This window comes from Macrotis lagotis, chromosome X (genome assembly GCF_037893015.1).
Source record: "Macrotis lagotis isolate mMagLag1 chromosome X, bilby.v1.9.chrom.fasta, whole genome shotgun sequence".
Classification (NCBI taxonomy): domain Eukaryota; kingdom Metazoa; phylum Chordata; class Mammalia; order Peramelemorphia; family Peramelidae; genus Macrotis; species Macrotis lagotis.
The window spans coordinates 119,231,559-119,250,853 of record NC_133666.1 but is presented as its reverse complement, the minus strand read 5'-3'; the positions used below and the strand labels follow the sequence as shown (position 1 = coordinate 119,250,853).

At 36.3% G+C, this 19,295-nt stretch overlaps 1 protein-coding gene across 2 annotated transcripts in view; it reads right to left on the bottom strand.

Annotated features, from left to right (window-relative positions):
• Window positions 1-8,350: 8,350 nt before the first annotated feature.
• Window positions 8,351-19,295, bottom strand: part of LOC141502463 (BOS complex subunit NOMO1) — a 49,400-nt gene continuing 38,455 nt past the window's right edge. Inside the window, exons 26-31 of one of the 2 annotated variants that reach the window (XM_074207220.1) lie at window positions 18,630-18,713; window positions 17,606-17,716; window positions 16,490-16,591; window positions 10,881-11,000; window positions 9,119-9,211; window positions 8,351-8,873 (exon numbers count right to left, since the gene is read on the bottom strand). In XM_074207220.1, the coding sequence (XP_074063321.1) occupies window positions 8,742-8,873; window positions 9,119-9,211; window positions 10,881-11,000; window positions 16,490-16,591; window positions 17,606-17,716; window positions 18,630-18,713 (642 nt within the window). In that variant the 3' untranslated portion in view covers window positions 8,351-8,741. The remainder of the gene's footprint in view (window positions 8,874-9,118; window positions 9,212-10,880; window positions 11,001-16,489; window positions 16,592-17,605; window positions 17,717-18,629; window positions 18,714-19,295) is intronic. The other variant, XM_074207221.1, reaches the window with a different exon arrangement.

The window sequence follows — 19,295 nt, the reverse complement described above, 5'->3', positions numbered from 1 at the left end:
ATTTCACTTAGAAAGGAAATCCAAGTCAGAATTTTCTGCCAATCTGCCTCTGGCTACAATACTCTCTCTCACGTGTACCTCTGATCACTTAGGTGAGCAGTTCCTAATGATACAGAGAATTTCACTTTTAAACCTTATTCCCTCAGTTGAAAATATTGCAACAATATGCCATTGAAAATTAAGACAACTTATACAAGAGAGATGCTTATCTAGAGAAAAGACTTAGATATGACTTAGATGGTACTTTAGTATAAGTGTCACCCTTCTTTTAAGAGAGAGAATTTCATCAGTCAGGGTCATACTGTAATCTACCTAAAAAGTTGGGACTCCTGACCTGAGGAACTAATTATACCACATTTTTCCTATAGCTATGATGGTTGAGATGTCACTTTCCAACCAAGTGGGACCAATACTACATAGACTCCTCTAAAACTACCCTCTACTATGGAGTTCTCTAGCTTCCTAACCTTATTCCAATCACTGAAAAACTCTTCAAATGGCTCAAATGTTGAATTCAGAACCTCAAAGTTGTACAGTCGCTCAGCAATGGATATCATAGTTGTAGTTAGCATTTTTTCACCACCTGCTATTTGCTGGTCAAAAGTCCTTTGCACCTAAGCTTTATTAAGGGACTAAGATCAGAAGTCCTCTAAGTCAAGGACTGCCAAAAAGGTTATATAATCCACTCACATACAAGGAAAACAGAAGAGATACCAACATGGCAAACAAATCTTCATGAAATGAAGAGAAAGGGATTTTGCTAAGTCCTTTGCCATTTGAGTGCTTGGCAAGCCTTAGGTCCAGAAAATTCAGGTCAGTTTCCTGCTACAGTCTAAGTGATACCAACCTGTGCCCATATCATACTAACATTGATGGCACATTTATCTATTTCAAAGGTTCTTAACCTGGGGTTCATTAATCTTTTCAAAAAATATTTTGATAATTTTTTTCAATATAATTGGTTTCCTTTGCAATTTTGTGTATCTTTTGCATTTAAAAACATTATTCTGAAAAGGGGAGCAGCTAGGTTGGTGCAGTGGATAGAGCACTGGCCTTGGAATCCCAAAGATGGGAATTCAAATTCAGCCTCAGACACGACTCTAACTGGGTGACCTTGGGCAAGTCTCTTAACTCTGAGTGCTTCACATCCAGTCCTGATTCATAGCTGGCCACCGGACTCAGATGACTCTGGTAGTGAAAATGGGACTGGTGATTTAGCACAGCATCCCGTCACTTAAATTCAATTTATGTGTTTGTCATGGCATCACCTTCCTGAAGTCATGGTCTTCTTCAAGAATGAAGGACAGGGACAGCTAGGTGCCACAGTGGATAGAGCACCAGCCCTGAATCAGGAGTACCTGAGTTCAAATGTGACCTCAAGACACTTAATAATTACCTAGCTGTGTGGCCTTAGGCAAGTCACTTAACCCCATTACCTTGCAAAAAAAAAAAACCTTAAAAAATAAAAAAAGAATGAAGGACAAACATCATCATCATCATCACCATCACCATCATTTAGCTTCCACTAGTCTGTCAAAGAAATCCATGCCACAAAAGTTAAGAATCCCTGGTCTACACATAAAGCTTTGTCTAGCAAAATATCCAAAAGAAATCATGATTCATATCCATAGTTTTAAGATAAATTTTCCCCTTCTAAGTTCCCAATCTTGTCCTACCCACCACCCTTCTTTGAGGGGTGTCTGGTGGTTTTATCCTGATTTCTTTTAGTTCAAAGCTGTCTAATTCAGTACTCAAACCCCTGAAGCTACCAAAGAAAATCTTATTTTCATTCACATTTTTGTGTAAATTAACTCATTGAATCTTTTTTGTTTGTTGATTTGTTGTTTTTTGCAAGGCAATGAGGGGTTAAGTGACTTGCCCAAGTTCACACAGCTAGGTAATTATTATGTGTGTGAGTTCTTCCTGACTCCAGGGTAGGTTGCTCTATCCACTGCCACCTAGCTGCCCCCTCACTGAATCTTTGTGAAGTTCAATATGGAGGAATTACAAAGCACCTTGCCCAGAGGGAATAATGACAGGAAGAAAAAGGATGCTCCTGGAAAGTGAAGAAGGAAATAGCAATTCAACATTTAAAAATTTTTCCTTCCTTATGGAAAGTATTAACATTTATAGACTGATCCAGAAAGCCCAGACCACAAAGAAGAAATCTGACCCTGCCCCACAAAAAAGGCAAGAATTTCCAAAGTACTTTCTTAAACTAAAATGTTCACCTTAAAAAGACAAACTCTATAATTTATTTCCCTTTAACTCCCAAGAGACATGAAGAGACATTTCTAGAATTAAGTAAAGTGGATTTTCAACCAAAGCATAAAAACTATTAGAATTTAAGGCATCAGTTGATAACTTCCAAGAAGTCTATGATGATCATTTGCCCCCAATATATCACATCCACAACCTGATATTCGCCCAAATTCATCTTAGAGTACACAGATAATGGTACATTCATTGCTTCCATTTATTCTGCTGTCATTCACATCTGTCTTTTGCAAACTGACTTTCAACTTCATGATATAAAATTAGTATCTTAGTTGCTGAATACAATTTTTTTCCTTAGATTTCATTCTTCTTGACCTCACTGCTATATTTGACTGCTGACTAGTCTCTTCTATTGGATAAACTGTTTCTGGGTTCTTAATGACACTACTTGAATGATTCTCACCTGTTTCTTAACCTCCTTGGTTGCCTCATCATTCAAATCAAATTCCTTAAGTGTCAGTGTTCGCTAAGGCCCTATTCTGGGCTTTCTTCTATCTATATACCTATCTTAGTGACATCATCTCCCATGGATTTAATTATCATCTCCAAAGCTAATTCACAAATCTTTAAATTGGCCCAAGTCTCTCCCATGTTTTAGGACCACAGTACTAATTGCTAGTTGGCATTTCAAACTGGGCATTCTAGAGTCATCTCAAACTTAATGTGACTGTACCAAACTTATCTTTGCTCCCCTAAATTAGCTCTCTTCCAAACTTTCCCTATCTCCATCAAAGGCATCACCACCCTGCCAGTCTCCAAGGTTGGTAATCTCACTACTATCCCCTTCTTCATTCTCAGTCAACTGTTAGCCTATTGACTGCCAAGTTTTGTTTTTTCTTTTGTAGCCCACCTTTTTTCCGAACTCTTATCACTTTGGTGGTTCTTATCACCTCTCATCTACATTATTCCAACAGCCTCCTGATTGGTCTCCCAGTCAAAGTGATGTCCCTTACTTATGCACAGATGTGATCATGTCATTTCCCTTCTAAAATTTCAGTCACTTTGTTATATAAAGTCCTTTGGTTTTTAAAGCTCTTCATAATCCTATTCCAATCTATCTTTCCAAACTCACTGTCACTTACCCAGCACTCACATGCTTTGTGATCCAGATTGACCTTCTTTTTGTTAATATATAAGATACATGTCAATTAAAAACATAAGTCTACATTAAAGTGTCTTTTGAATAGCTCTGTACCATGAAATTTCAAAAACTCATAAAAAATTAAACTACAATAAATGAATGTTAGGAACAATCTAGATATTATCTTCTTTTTTGAATTTCCTTACTACTCTCCCTATCTTGGCACTAATCATCCTCCATGCCTGGAATGCACTCATCCTTTACATTATCAAAAAATCCCAGTCATCCTTGAATTTGTAGTTCAAGTACCACTTCTACATGAATTTTTCCTTACCTAAGCAACTATTGGTTCCCTCCCCTCCTACTTTATATTTATGCTCTTTATATTTATTCAATATAAACTTCTATATGCATGTAAGTTTCTTGATTGCTTATTTGCATTTACCAATATCTAGCAAAATAAGTGCAATGCAAACATAAAAGGCACTTACTAAATGTTTGATCAGGAAAATCTGGAACATATTGTTTGCTTCCCAGTAATTTATGACTCTCTGGATACAGATAAGAGACTTGGATTCAAAGTCTTGGCTGTATTATCTAAAAATGTGGGGGGGTTAGATTAGGTGATCATTTGAGTCTTTTCTAATTCTATGATTTCACATTTAAAAGAATCTGATTTTAAAACTTCGAAATTTTTAAAGGGAAAAAAATGACACGATCTCCCTAGGTTATACATTTCTCTGAAAATTATATTTTCCATAGCCAATCAATAAGTTCTAAATCCTCAGAAAACAAATGACCCCTGCTATGTGCAAGTTCTATTAAAGAATAATACAGCAAAAAACAATTTAATTGAATCAACTCTAACATTGTAATATCTAATATTGTAAATATTCAATATTAATGATCTACTTCACTCTCAAAGAACTGAGTTATGGATTTTACCCCTTGGTATACTACTTTGATAAATAGTCTACTAGATAATATACTTTCCTCTCTTTCTCTTCATTATTTGTTTTTGTTTTTAGGTTTTTGCAAGGCAAATGGGGTTAAGTGGCTTGCCCAAGGCCACACAAGCTAGGTAATTATTAAGTGTCTGAGACCAGATTTGAACCCAGGTACTCCTAACTCCAGGGCTGGTGCTTTATCCACTGCGCCACCTAGCCGCCCCTTTTCTCTTTATTTTTAAAGGGAAATAGGGTTAAGACTTATTGTCCCCCTCTCTTAGTTCTATTGATTTGGCTAACTTAATTTTTATACAGTGCTAATGAAGTAATGGTAACAGTTCCTATATCCATGTGATTTAGCTAAATCATTATTCTCCACCATCACAAACCCCCAACTTGAGGGAGTGGACGGGGGGGGGGGGGGGGGGGGGGGGGGGGGTGTTAGTACAGGTCAAGTCTTACTCTTAAAAAAAAAAAGGAACACAGAAATCTTGGGGATAAATCATCTAAACTCATTTTAAAGATAAGAAAATAGACCCAATAAGATTAAAAAGGCTTGTCCAAAGTTAGTCAATTGCAAAATAAGTACTAGAACCCAGGTCTCATTTCCAGTCCACTGATCTTTTCATTATATACACCATATACTGTCACTAGCATCATTTTCATATGCAGTTATCATTACCCTTTGAATTTAACTTCTCACCCCCTAAAAATTAAGTATTATGTATGATTTAGTAAAAAAAATTAGTAATCTATGGATTTTATATTTGAGTAATTTTCCTATAATACTCCTGTAATACTCCTACCCATGTCAGCCTGAAGAAACAAAGTAATGAGAAATAGATCTCTATAATTTGTCTTGAATTGTTCTCTTAACAGTCGTTACCCATTTACTTTTTCTTTTACATGGCAAATATCAACATGAAATGGCAACAGCAACCAATGGCCTTACTTTGTCCAGTTACCCCACCTGTATGGCCAAAAAATAGCAGAATAGTCTAGGCAGGCTTAGCAAAGATGATCTCTATAGTGACCCTGAAGATGTACCATATTACTTTTCATTTAAAGAATATTAAGGGGCAGCTAGGTGGTGTAGTGGATAAAGCACCGGCCTTGGAGTCAGGAGTACCTGGGTTCAAATCCGGTCTCAGACACTTAATAATTACCTAGCTGTGTGGCCTTGGGCAAGCCACTTAACCCAAATGCCTTGCAAAAACCTAAAAATAAATGAATGAATGAATGAATGAATAAATATTAAAATTACAAAAATTAAGGACCAATGCCATCTTGTCCATTCGGTATAACTTTTTCTTTTGAAAGGATGTTAAAATTTGCTGTATGTAACTCAAGATGTCCCTTAATTACAGCACTAAAATTATTTTTTCTTATAACCTGAGTCATTGTACCATAAGGTAAATATGCTAGTGTTCATGAGAGGTGAATCTAACCCCCTCAAAACTTAGTCTCATTTTATTGCTTCCCTTCCAATAAATTCTTTGGTTCTATAAGGAATCACCACCAGTGTGCATGATATTAAGACCAATATAGCGCATTATTTTAACAATAACTTTAAAGGCAAAGTTCCTTTTAGGAGTTGACATAATAAGATAGATAGAGAGCCATACCAAGAGGCTTTTCCACAACATAAATATATAAGACTCTATAGGAACAGGCAAAATTTTACAAAGAAATAATTTCAAATCTTTAAAGGAAGAGAAAGAAGGTAGATTAAATTCTAATCAAACACATCTTGAGCATGTACTATTTATAAGACCCTATACTGGGTACTGAGGCAGGAATAAGAAAATGAAATGACACCTCTTGCTGCCAAGAATCTATAGTAGAATGGAATGAGACATGTGCACACAAGTAAAGATAATACAGTCTGAAATGAAAAGTATGATCAACATGCTAGGAGAGAATTTGAAAGAAGCATCCAAATCAAGCTGGAACAATTAAGGAAGCCTATATGAATGAAGTTGCATTTGAGGTAGACTTTAAGGATATGTAATATTTCACACCTGGATGACATTAAAGAGAAGAGTATCTCAGCCATAAAGCAGATGACCCAGGTATTAGCAAGACAAGGTCAGTAGTGGGCAAATCAGACAAAGAACCTTAGAGGTACAACTATGCTATAAAGATAGAAAGCCCAGGTAGCTAGTTAGTGCAATGGAGGGCTTTGAAATAAAGCAGGACATAGTTTTTATTCGAAGTATGATAAGGATTGGTCATGAGTAAATTGAGTTTCCCTCAATTTACATATTGGAAAATGAAGGCCAAAAGGACAGCAGATCACATTCATCAGAATCTATCATCAATCTAGGGACAGAAATGTAAATAGGGGTTATCAGTGAAAGAACTCAGATTCTGCTTCTAAAAAGAGAACTACCCTTAGCAAAGTCTGTCAATAAAAATCCCTTTCTATACTTCACAACAGAGAAAAAGATTAACATCAGATCTAGTCAGAAAGAGCCACATCATGATTTCTAAGTCATGCAACCTTGGAAAAGTCATTTAATCTTTAATGACACACTTTCATCTATAATATGAGATTACTGTTCTACTTTATTACAAAGCTCAAATAACCCAATGTACAAGAAAGTACTTTGTAAGCATAAAGTGCTATAAAAATGTAGCTTTTTTCTAAGAGAAATAAAATGTAGTTTTTGCTTTCTAAGAGAAAAAAGATTTAATCATGCTATGATTTTCATGACTTGATTTATATTTATGATTATGATTTTATGATTTCCTATTATCCAGAGGGACAGAGAAGTAACATGTACATCATCATCTCAGAATTGTAGTTACTAAAAGCTAGTTCTAAACATTCAATGCAATCTTACCATTAGAACTTCCTTGGCAAGCCCCCCTAGACAAACAAAAGCACAAGTTAGACCCTGACAAATCAGTGTGTCAGAAGTGCTGATATTCTTCAAGAAGACGCTCTGTTGTAGAGAAATAAAAAGAAGCATTCACAGCTGGACTTAATAATCAAAATACTGGATATGAATTCTGGCTCTGACATTTACTAGCTGCATGACTGAAGTCATCACTTTTCTGAGTTTCTTGTTTCTTCATGCATAAAGGGTGGGTAATAATATCTAAATTACCAACCTCATGGAGTTACTACAAGGAAAATACTTTGTAAACTTTAAAGTGCAATCAAAGTGGGAGAAATTGTTATCTCTAATTTTGTCTTGCTTCTGACAAGAAGATCAAAGGATTCCTGAATGGAGATTGTAAAACCCAAGGCAAAAAAAGTTTTTACATCTGATTTTAGTTCAACTTCCAAAATGAAACACCACGTCTCTGCTTTTAAGAGAGTAGTTTAAAAAAGAGATCTAGTACAATTTCTGGCCATTCAGAGGTTGAACACTGCCACTCAATGGTCCTATCAAGAACTACAGCGAATTCATTGACATTTACATGAATCTTTCACAAGCTCTTAACCTTTATACCATGTCAATAAAAAAGCACCATTAACATTTAAAAGGGATGTTTTTGGTCATCCACATGAAGTAATGCTAAGAAAACAATCTCAGAAATAGGATGTCTATTGCCTGTCCCAAGATTTTCAATATAATTCATAATCTTCTAAGATAAAAAAGCAGGCAACACAGGTAAAACTAGCCAATAGCTGGCAACTTAATAGTCTCTTAAGTGGACTGACTCATCAGTAAAACCTCTTCAACACTACCCTATTTGCCATTGACTCACATACTATATTTAATCTTACCTTTCTGGATAGCATTCTCCTATTAGGATTGTGCTTAAAACAGCTTAAAATACTTCCCATGAAACATGAAGTCAAGCCATTAAAGTGCTGTTAACTTGAGAACTTTAAATTCCTGTGCACATCCTATAAAGTATTATCTAAATCGGATTTGATATTAGATGTAATATGTGTCCAGGTTTATTGTTCTAAATTCAACACAACTTTCTGGAACTGGACATAGGCTATTTCTTAAACAGGTCCCAAACATGAAATAAAAACAGGAAAAAATAAATAACAAGCCTCCCCCCAAAAAATATCACCACATACTTAAAAGAAACTGATAAATCTTGTTTATTGGACTGGAATTCCTCTTGCAAATTAATGCCAAAGATAAGAGTTACATTCTCACATCACCAGCAGAGCTTAAAATATTTCCATGACAAAAAATAAATTATTTCAATTCTAAAATATGTGCTCAGCAGAGTGAAAGGGGGTCCCAATCATGTAACTCTTAATTTTAAAACAGCAAGGGGTCATACAGAGAATTGAAAAAGAAAGTACAGTTGTACTGAGAGGCCTGCGGAATAAACAAATTTCTCAGAAGTTTTCTGCAATCCCTCATTTATCCAATGCACTGTACAGTCAGGAAAGCTTTGCTTCCAAAGCACCTAGCCTTCATCCTGGCCTAGGTTTGAGTCTAAGTAACATGTCTTTTTCTTTACGTCCGACGGGTCTTCTGCTTCTTTGCCTGTCTCTTTACCTCCTCTGGCGCACCAATGTCAGAGGCAGTTTGACCAAGGGCTCGTACTCCTTGCAGCCGACTTGACAATTGCAACAACAAAGGAATAAGCTGGAAGAGACAGAGAAGAAGTTGGGAATAAAATAATCACTACAGATAGCACACATACCACCCTTTCTAGAAATCTTTGAGGGCTATTGAGTACTTTCATATATTACTCAGGCCCGGCCTTGTTTAGCTGACATTTGCATAGCAACTGAGGAAGAAAGCTCTCCTTTATTCCAACCTCTCAAATCTATTACACTTAACTACTCCTGATGAAGAGTAGTGATGAAAGATGATGAAAGAATTCTTACCTTATCATAATTATAACCTGCTAGCAACAATAGCAATGTCAGGGGCAATGCAATGTAAGATCCTTGGGCAATATCTTGTTCAGGCAATTTCCTCTGAAATCAAGAGAAAGTTCATAACTTAATTATACAAAATATTATACACATTTACCTTGCACCCATAGGAGAGTAGTATGCTGGAAAGAGAACTAGCCTTAAAGTCAAGAAGGGCTGGTTTCAAATCTTGATTGTGACACATCCTGGTTGTGTGACCCTGGACAAGTCATTTAACTTCTCAGAGCTGTAGGCAGCTAGCTCTCCAACATTCTAAGTTGCAGAAGGTTCCAATCTGAATTTCCTCATCCAAGAGTGCCTTATTTTCTTTTTTTTTTTTTTAAGGTTTTTGCAAGGCAAATGGGGCTAAGTGGCTTCACACAGCTAGGTAATTATTAAGTGTCTGAGACCAGATTTGAATCCAGGTATTCCTGACTCCAGGGCTGGTGCTTTATCCACTGCACCACCTAGCTGCCCCAAGTTCCTTATTTTCTAATGAAATCACAGTTCTAATTCCTATTTCTAACTCAAGATTTTTTAAACAATATACAGGGTAAACCAAAATTCTTAGTGCAATTTTAAGATAAAGTTTAAAATTTTACTAAGGCTTATGGAATATCCTATATAGACATTACTTAATAATACTTTCCAAAACAGCCAAGTAAAAAAATTTGTATTGATAGGAACACTGGTTAGTAGAAACAATGCTACCTACATTTAAAATATAATCAAATGGATGACTAAAAAGAAGCTATGATGATTCAGCAGTTAGTGTTACATATTTGCTGATTTTGAGAAATGCTCAACAGGTAAACCCATATGCTTCCTTTGCTAATTATTAGTACAATAGAGTAATGTAGTTACTAAGTCTATCATTCCCAATAGACAGTCCTTGTATGGCTCACCTTTCCAGTTTTTCAAAGGTGATAACCTATACTTGACTTCAGGGTCATCACCAAGAGGCATCTCTATTTACTTGACACTAGCTCCCTAAGTATTCCAAGTTCCAAAGATCATTGTGCTTCAACTCTGTTGGCAAGGAAGCACTGAGGAATATTTGCATCCTTAATCCATCAGAGCCACTTCAAAAAGGCCTTGTCATTTCACCAAAGATTTGGGTGTGCATCAAGACAGAGATAAAGAATTCATCTAAATGATCGTTTCTGGCATTTCCTAATAGAGCTGGGGCTGAAAGGTATATGTTAGCCATATCCTCCCTATGTGATCTAAAATAATTGCCAAACTCCCAGAATTGAGGCGCTACTGAACTATACACAAACGTGCATGATTACCTTCCATTTGCAAATTAGGAATTTGATCAGTATCTCTACTATTCAGTCAAGGAGTAGAGAGCACTAGACTTGGGGTCAGGAGAGCCCTGGGATACAACATCACTTCTGATGCTTACTGGCTGCAGGCTTATTTTATTCCTGTGAGTCTGAGTTTTCATGTGTGTAAAATAAGGACAACAGTCTTATTATCTACAATCCCATGGTTATTGAAATGTACAAAATAAACACTGTGTGTATGCTTTGCAAAGCTTAAAGTACTATATAAATGCTAGCGACTACATCAAAAACAGGATAATGTGTCAAATAGAAGGTGCTAGATAGTATACTGACTTAGAAAACCACAAATTAATTATTTGGCTTGATGAATCTCTGTTAAACAGTTAAAGTCTACATTTTCACATATTTTTCTTTCCCATTAAAAAAATTCCCCTACTACTTACTGTTGGATTAAAAATCAAAGTAATATGTTTGTGATATCCAATGGCAGTGAAAGAAACCTGAGGCAAGGTGTAGTCATACTGGGATTTGGATAGTGTAGAGTCCAGCAATACAACATAATTCTATCCATTAAAAAAAGAGAAAGAGAAAAAAATCCACCATCAATAACTATAAACAAATTTAAACCAATATAAAAAAAAGACTGTTCTAAAATCACCAAAAAGGGAAATGAAAATCAAAACGTCCCACCCCCAGCAAAACTGGCAAAAATGATAAAAGATGGGAATACTTAATGCTGGAGGGACTATTATAACAGATATATACTAACATACTTGTCCACTGAACTGAAAATTTGTGCAACCCTTCTAAAAAGAAATGTGGAATTGTGCATAAAATGGGAAGGGGGAGAAAGGGAAAAGGGGTTAGGACAAAAGGAACTCAAATGTTCATTCCCTTTGACCAAAAGATTCCACTGCTACAAATCAAGACAAAAAGAATTCATATGTACCAAAATATTCACAGGAGAACTTTTAAAATGTATTTTTGTAATAGCATAGAAATAGAAACACAACTAGAAATTTCCCATTCAACTGCAGAAAAGCAAAACAAATTCTGAGACATACATTTAACATATTATATATCTCTGTGCTGTAAAAAATCATGAATATGATTAACTACAGGGAAGCATTAGAAATCTTAGGTGAAATGATGCAAAGTGAAATAAACAGAAGGAGGGAAACAAATACACACAATGACTACAACAATGAATGGAAAGAAAAATACAACCCTCAAAACTGAATGCCATGGAATTAAAAGGACCAAGATCTTTAAAAACACACCTCCCTCACATTGCCTTGTAGAGGAAGACTGTGTGTATTTAGAACACTCCCCTATTATGGCAGACTTTTTTGATGTGTTGTTAGTCTTGCTGAACGTTTTGCCCTTTTTTTTTTTACTTCTAATAACAGACAGTTCCCTGGAAGCACTCCTGGAAAATGTAGATGCTAAAAAAAAAGATATTAAAATTTATTTTAAAAAAAGGAATGGGGGGCGGCTAGGTGGCGTAGTGGATAAAGCACCGGCCCTGGAGTCAGGACTACCTGGGTTCAAATCCAGTCTCAGACACTTAATAATTACCTAGCTGTGTGGCACTGGGCAAGCCACTTAACCCCGTCTGCCTTCCAAAAAAAAAAAAACCTAAAAAAAAAAGGATTATCTTTTTTTAAAGTAGAATAAATTTAATAGTTTTGTTGTTTGGTTTTTTTTAGGTTTTTGCAAGGCAACACAGCTAGATAATAAATTTAATAGTTTTATAAAACTTTATTTTAAACACACTATTCCAAACTGCACTGCCATTGTTGTCTAAAACACTTTCAGTTATCTCTGCTTATTTTACTTTGGCATTCCTTTGTTCTACAGGGCTTGTCCCATCCTTGTGCCAGCCATTCTGTGGGGATAACATCTCTATCTTCTTTTCAAGAACATTTTTGGGTTTGGATTCTAATTTCAGAAGGGCAGGGTTAGCAAATAATAGAAGCCTCTGCAATACCCTTCAGTTTCTCTGGAGCACTGTAATGATGGCAGGGACATCACAGGAATAGAAGAAATAGAAGGAATGGAAGTGAAGGGCTCTGGACACAGAATACAGTGTCCAGTCTAGGAGTTTTATTCTTTTCTTCTCTTCCTCAAATTGATTTGCTCAAAACATTTTTGGAACTCTTCTTTAAGAACTGTTATTAGGGGCGGAACCAAGAGGATCCGGTCTTAGGCACTCTCTCATAAATCTTTGAAACTAAGGACTTTAACTAAATTTTCGAGAGACAGAACCCAGAAGGACCCAGTGAGGCAGTTCTCCTACTCAAGGTAACCTGGAAAAGAGCAGAAAGGCTCTGCTCCCCATGATCGGAGGGGCGGCCTGCCAGAGCAAAAGAACTTCAGCCTCCACAGCAGTGGGGGAGTTTCCTGACTACGCCCCAGGGAGCACCGGACACAAATTGGGGGAACAAGGCGGGGGGAATCTGCAAGAAAGAGCATGTGAAGTCCAGCCCTCATGGCACACAGCAAGCAGCATGACCACTGCATTCCAGATCCAGGAAACAGAAGCAGGCAGAGCTGGTAAGCAGGAGCTCCCAGAGCATGAGCCCATTGAACCTAGGGAGGGGAGTGAAGAGAGACTGCAGAGCTCTGTCCTCTGCCCCTGGAACAGGACTCTGAGGCTCTGAACACATTCAGATCCTAATCGCAGTCTAGGCCCCCCCAATAGAACAGCAGGGGCCCCCCCACCCTCAGCCCCATGGCAGAGGGGGGGCACATATGGTCATTCACAGACCAGGAGGGAAGACAGAGCCTCACACACTGAGACACTTGTGGGAATGTCCCAAAAGCTCAAAGCACCCCCAAAACAGGCTTAGGCTGGGAAAATGAGCAAGCAGAGAAAAAAGAGGAACACTATTGAGAAAAACATTATCTATGATCCCAAGAAGTATCAAAATACTCAGTCTGAAGATGAGGAAGCACAAGCTCCTGCATCTTAAAGACTCCAAGAAAAACAGAAATTGGGATCAGGCTATGACAGAGCTCAAAAAAGACTATGAAAATCAAATGAGGGAGTTAGAAGGAAAACTAGGAAAAGAAAGGAGAGAGAGGAAATCCAAAAAAATGCTGAAGAAAATAGCATGCTAAAAACCAGCTTAGGTCAAATGGATAAAACAGTTCAAAAAGTTATTGAGGAGAAGAATGCTTTAAAAAGCAAAATTGGCCAGATGGAAAAAAGAGATAAGAAAACTCTGAGGAAAACAAATCCTTCAGACAGAATGGAACTCGGGGAGATTGATGAATTTACCAGAAATCAGTATTCATTACTTTAAAACCAAAAAAATGAAAAATTAGAAAAATATGTGCAACATCTCATTGCAAAAACAACTAATATGGAAAACAGATTTAGGAAAGATAATTTAAAAATTATTGGACTACCTGAAAGTCATGATCAGGAAAAGAGCCTTGACATCATTTTCAAAGAATTACTACAGGAAAACTGCCCTGATATCCTAGAAGCAGAGGACAAAATAGAAATGGAGGGAATCCACTGATACCCCCAGAGAAAGAGATCCCAAAAATCCAACCCTTAGGAATATTATAGCCAAGTTCCAGAACTCCCAAGTCAAAGAGAAAATAGTACCAGCAGCCAGAAGGACACAAGACTTAGCAACAACTACACTGGAAGCTCATAGGGCTTGGAATATAATATACCAGAAGGTAAAAGAGCTTAGAATGCAACCGAGAATCAACTACCCAGCAAAACTGAATGTCCTCTTCCAGGGAAAAAGATGGACTTTCAATGAACCAGGGGAATTTCAAATGTTCCTGTTGGAATGGCCAGAGCTGAACAGAAGGTTTGATCTTCAAATACAGGACTCAGGTGAAGCATGAAGATTGAAGGAGAAGGGGAAAATATGAGGGACTTGATGATGATCTGCATGTATTCCTGCATAGAAAAATGACACTGATAATACTCATATGAACCTTCTCAGTTAATAGAGCAGGTAAGAAGGAGCTTTTATAGTTGAAGCACAGGAGAAAGCTGAATTTGAAGATAAAATATGGTGTAAAAATGGAATCAACAGAAAAAAGGGAAATGTAATGGGAGAAAGAAAAAGGAGAGGGGGAACAGGCCAAGATATTTCATATAATAAGATTTTTCTTTATTACAATGAGCTATTGCAATGATATGCGAGGGGGGAAGGCAAGGGGGAATGGCAGAATCTTTGCTCTCATCAGAGGTGGCTAGGAGAGGAAACAGCATATATACTCAATGGGGTATAGGTAGCTGGAGTAAGGGGGGGGGGGGACAGGGGTTGGGGGGTGATGTGAGTGCTGGACAAGAGGATGGACCATGGGGGGAGAGTGGTCAGATATAACACATTTTCTTTTTTACTTCTTGCAAGGGGCTGGGATTGGATGGCCTGTCCAGGACCATAGGGCCAGGTGGATGCTGGGTCTAAGGGGTGGCCTCTTGGCCCCAGGACCAAGGATCTGTCTGCTGCGCCACTCAGCTACCCTACAGCAGAGTCAGTGAGAGGAGAGAGAAAATATAGTATGTGGTAGTGGAGAAATATGAAAGGAGGGAGTTGTGATCAGCAATGGCAACAGTGGAAAAATATGGAAGTAACTTTTGTGATGGACTTATCATAAAGAATGATCCACCCACAACAGAGTTGTTGGTGTCGAAACAAAGACTGAAGCACATTTTTTATTATTATTATTATTATTTGGGGCGGGGGCAGGGCAAATGGGGCTGGGTGGCCTACCTGGTGCCACATAGCAGGGTGATTGTTGGGTGTCTGAGGCCAGATTTGGACCCGGGTGCTCCTGGCTCAAGGGCCAGTGCTCTGTCTGTCACCCAGCCACCCCTACTATTATTACTATTTTATTTTATTTTGGGTCTTTTTTTTCTTTTTTCTTTTGGTTTTTGCAGGGCAGTGGGGTTGAGGTGGCTTGCATGTCACACAGCTGGGTGATTGTTGGGCATATGAGGCCGGATATGGACTCAGGTGCTCCTGGCTCCAGGGCTGGTGCTCCATCCATTGTGCCACCTACAATTATTACTATTATTTTTTTTTATTTTAATTTTTTTCTCTCTTCTTTATCACTCCAGCGAATCTATATTTGGGGGGGTATTTTGTTTACTCTTAAACAAGAATATTTTATTAATGTATAAAAAACATCATTTGTACAAAATGAGAATATTAAATATTAAAAAAAGAAATTTTAAAAATTAAGTAAATAGTTACTTTCCCTATGGAAAAAGAACTGTTATTAAAGCCTACAATACATTTTCTTTTTGTTTTTTTAGATTTTTGCAAAGGCAAATGGGGTTAAGTGACTTGCCCAAGGCCACACAGCTAGGTAATTATTAACTGTCTGAGACCGAGACCGGATTTGAACCCAGGTAACTCTTGACTCCAAGGCAGGTGCTTTATCCACTACGCTACCTAGCCACCCCTACAATACATTTTCTTGAATATCCTTAATAATGGCCAAATTTTACCCAAAGAATTTTTTTGAAATGTCTTAAAGAAATGTTAGTATTACTGGAATTAGTATATAGAGTTCCAAAGACACTAAAAAAATATTTACTTGAAATATATAAATTCTGAAATCCTTGAAAAAAAACCCCATCAAATCACCTTATAGTAACACTTCATATAAAAAAAAGCATTACTATATCATCCAACAGAATACAGTGACAAGCAAACTTCAGTAAACGACCAAGAAATTTGGCTTTATCACATTGGAAATCATTGGCTTTATCAATTGAGACACTGCAAAAAGATCCCAGAGTATTAAGTTTATATAACTAAAATGATTCAAAAAATCCTTGAAATTTACTCTCTCAATCCTCAAACAGGTGGCCTACTTTTTATTAGAAATTGTATTTTTATTTTAACAAGATAGCCCAAATTCTCTTAACTAACAGAACATTCAGTAATCCTTTGGTTATCCCTTTGGTAAAGAAGTGGGAGAGTAGGCCCATAAATCTATGTTCTTTATGCTCATATTTTTAAGACATGGGGACAAAAAATAAACAAAAAAATCAAGTAAGCTCTTTTACCTCTCCATCTCTAAGCAGTGGTGGAAAATGGAAGAAGAGAGATTGACCCAAAGAGACAGTCTGAATTGGATTATCAAGGTTTTCACTTTTGTAAAGCTTTACCTGTGAGAGTAAAAACAATAAGGAATCAAAAAAAAAAATAAATAAAGTATTTCAGAGTGCTCTTGAATCCAAAATAGGACTCACATTTTTAACATACGACAATCTTGAGCATATCTTAATCCTTAGAGGACTCTTAAGGAAGGAATGCTTTAAAAGCGTAGTTATTTGAAAGAAAAAAATGCCAAAGTCTGACATCATCTCAACAATCATCGGAGGCCCTGACAAGGTGGGATTCATAGATAAAGCTTCCTCTCATCCTTTACTTCAAAATTATGTTCAATATCTGTACCCACAATTATTTGCTAAACCTTAAAAAAATCTATCCTGCATTTAGCTGTCTCTGTTGCCTCAAGAAGCACTTTAGTGGTGTTTTAAAATTATTATTTATTTTTCCTAGGTTAAAGACCCGCTTTCTTTCTTCACAACTGTGAGCAAAGGAGTAAAAGGAAAAAATGAGTACAATCTTAACAGATACTAACTGCTATAAACGATTATATCTATCCAATGATAAGTCCAGAATTAAATGTCAGACCTCCCCTCAAATCAATTTGAATTTGAAATACAATTATAAAATAGTAAAACACTAAATGAATACCCCCAAGAACACTAAATGAAAAAAATCTTTTTGCAAAAAAAAGCTAAGTATTAAATTATCTTAATATTATCTTTCTGCTTTAAGCTATATTGATTATTCAAAAGCTTTTCTCAATAATCTGCACAAAGACTAATTATAGACAAATGTGGTCATCTGAAATTAGATCAGTTGTATTTTTAAAAAATGCAATAACTGTCTATTTTAATTCTTGACAGTGCTGTAATCAAACAAAAAATTCTAACTAACTACTGTCATCATATATATATATATATATATATATATATATATATATATATATATAATCAAATTAGAAACCTATTTAGTACTTTAGCAATAGTTTGCTGGTCACTAATAACTTGGCTCTCACATTAAAGTCAAAGAAAACCAAATTTAGATTAAAAACATAAGACTGAGCTTACCCATAATGAAGGAAGATATTCAGAGGAAGTGATCACATTTCCACTTAAATCAAATTGGTTAATCTGCCGGAAAGCTATGATATTTACATCATCAATATCAGAATTACCAACCTAAAATATATTAAAAAATAAATACAAAAAGGAAAAGAATACACAATATTAAGAATTAATCAAAAAGAAAACTTTCTAGCTACGTGAATTCTTGAAATTTACTTTATATCAAAAAATAACTGCTTAAACTAAGGAGCAATAAAGATTATTAATTACTCTAAAGAAAACTACCATTCTCCTCCTTCAGGGAAAAAAAGAAACCCCAAAACATACAAAAATATTTGAATATGAAATACTACATGTCATGTCAGTCACCAAAGTCCTTCTCATGCTACCTTTGCTACCTTAGCTTTTTGATGACAAGTTCAAAAAGAAATCTAACCAAATCACATATTTTTTCTCTTAACTATGCCCTCAGGTCTAGCAAATTGGGATTATGTGGGAAGAAAAGCAGGAAGGAGAGATTAAAGGAGGTACATCAAACATGAAAATCCTGGTCTGTTTTCTGCTGAATTGAAAATGTACTTCTTTACCTTGACAATTTAGTTTGAATAATGACCTTCACTGCACAAAGACTCTCCATCTAATGGAAGGCTAATTAACCTTTCCTGGGAGTCAAAAGATAAGTGAGAAGTAGTTCATTTGGATAATAGAAAATTGGGTAACAACAGTGAAGCAATCCTTTAGCATTTAAAACAATGTTCTCTTTCATGTCCTTGATCTGAAAAGCTACATAAGTATATACCTTAAGTTCCCCAAGGAACTTACAGCTTGAAAGAGAATAAAGAACCAACTGTTTAAATTTCTTATCAAAATTAATGGTTCTAATTATGCTAATATTATACTTTTTCAAGCTATAGGTACTATTTATAAAGAAATATTATCCAATCTAAAGTTCCTCAAGTGAAATACAGATAGCTAATTCAATATGAGCTAATCATTAAACATTTCACAGCATAACTAAATGCCTTACCTCAATTACACGATGTTGGGGGAGGGCTCTTTCAATATGTTCATTACCTTCTACCTTGAGTTGGACATGGTATATGCAACCAGGCTGCAAATAAAACCAATGACAAATCCTGAAAGAGTTCAGTATATGCAACACTTTCTGGCCTTAACCAAGGAGACATTATTTCTCCCTCAGTGCATAATATCTGTTAACCTTCTATTGACAGGGAGAATGAAAAAAAAAACATTCAATAGGCTCTGAAATTTAGTAGATGGGTGACTTTGGGAAAGTTATTTAACCTTTTGAGAAATAATGCTTGAATGACCTGCCTCACATAGCTGCTGTGAGAAAAGCACTTTGTAATTTTTTTAAAGCAATAGGGTTAAGTGACTTGCCCAAGGTCACACCATTAGGCAAGTGTCTGAGGCCACATTTGAACTCAGGTCCTCCTGATTCCAGACCCAGTGCTCTATTCATTATGCCACCTAGCTGACCGGCACTTTGTAAATTTTATATATCTGAGTTATTATCATAAGAACCTTAAAACCAATCATGGGACCAACTAATTTCTGATCACCAGTTACATAGTTTGTGGTAGTCCAATTTCAAATAGTAATTTTTACCTTTGAACAAAAAAATTCTGAAATATGACTTTGATAAGAACAAACTGAAAGTTACCACAGTAAG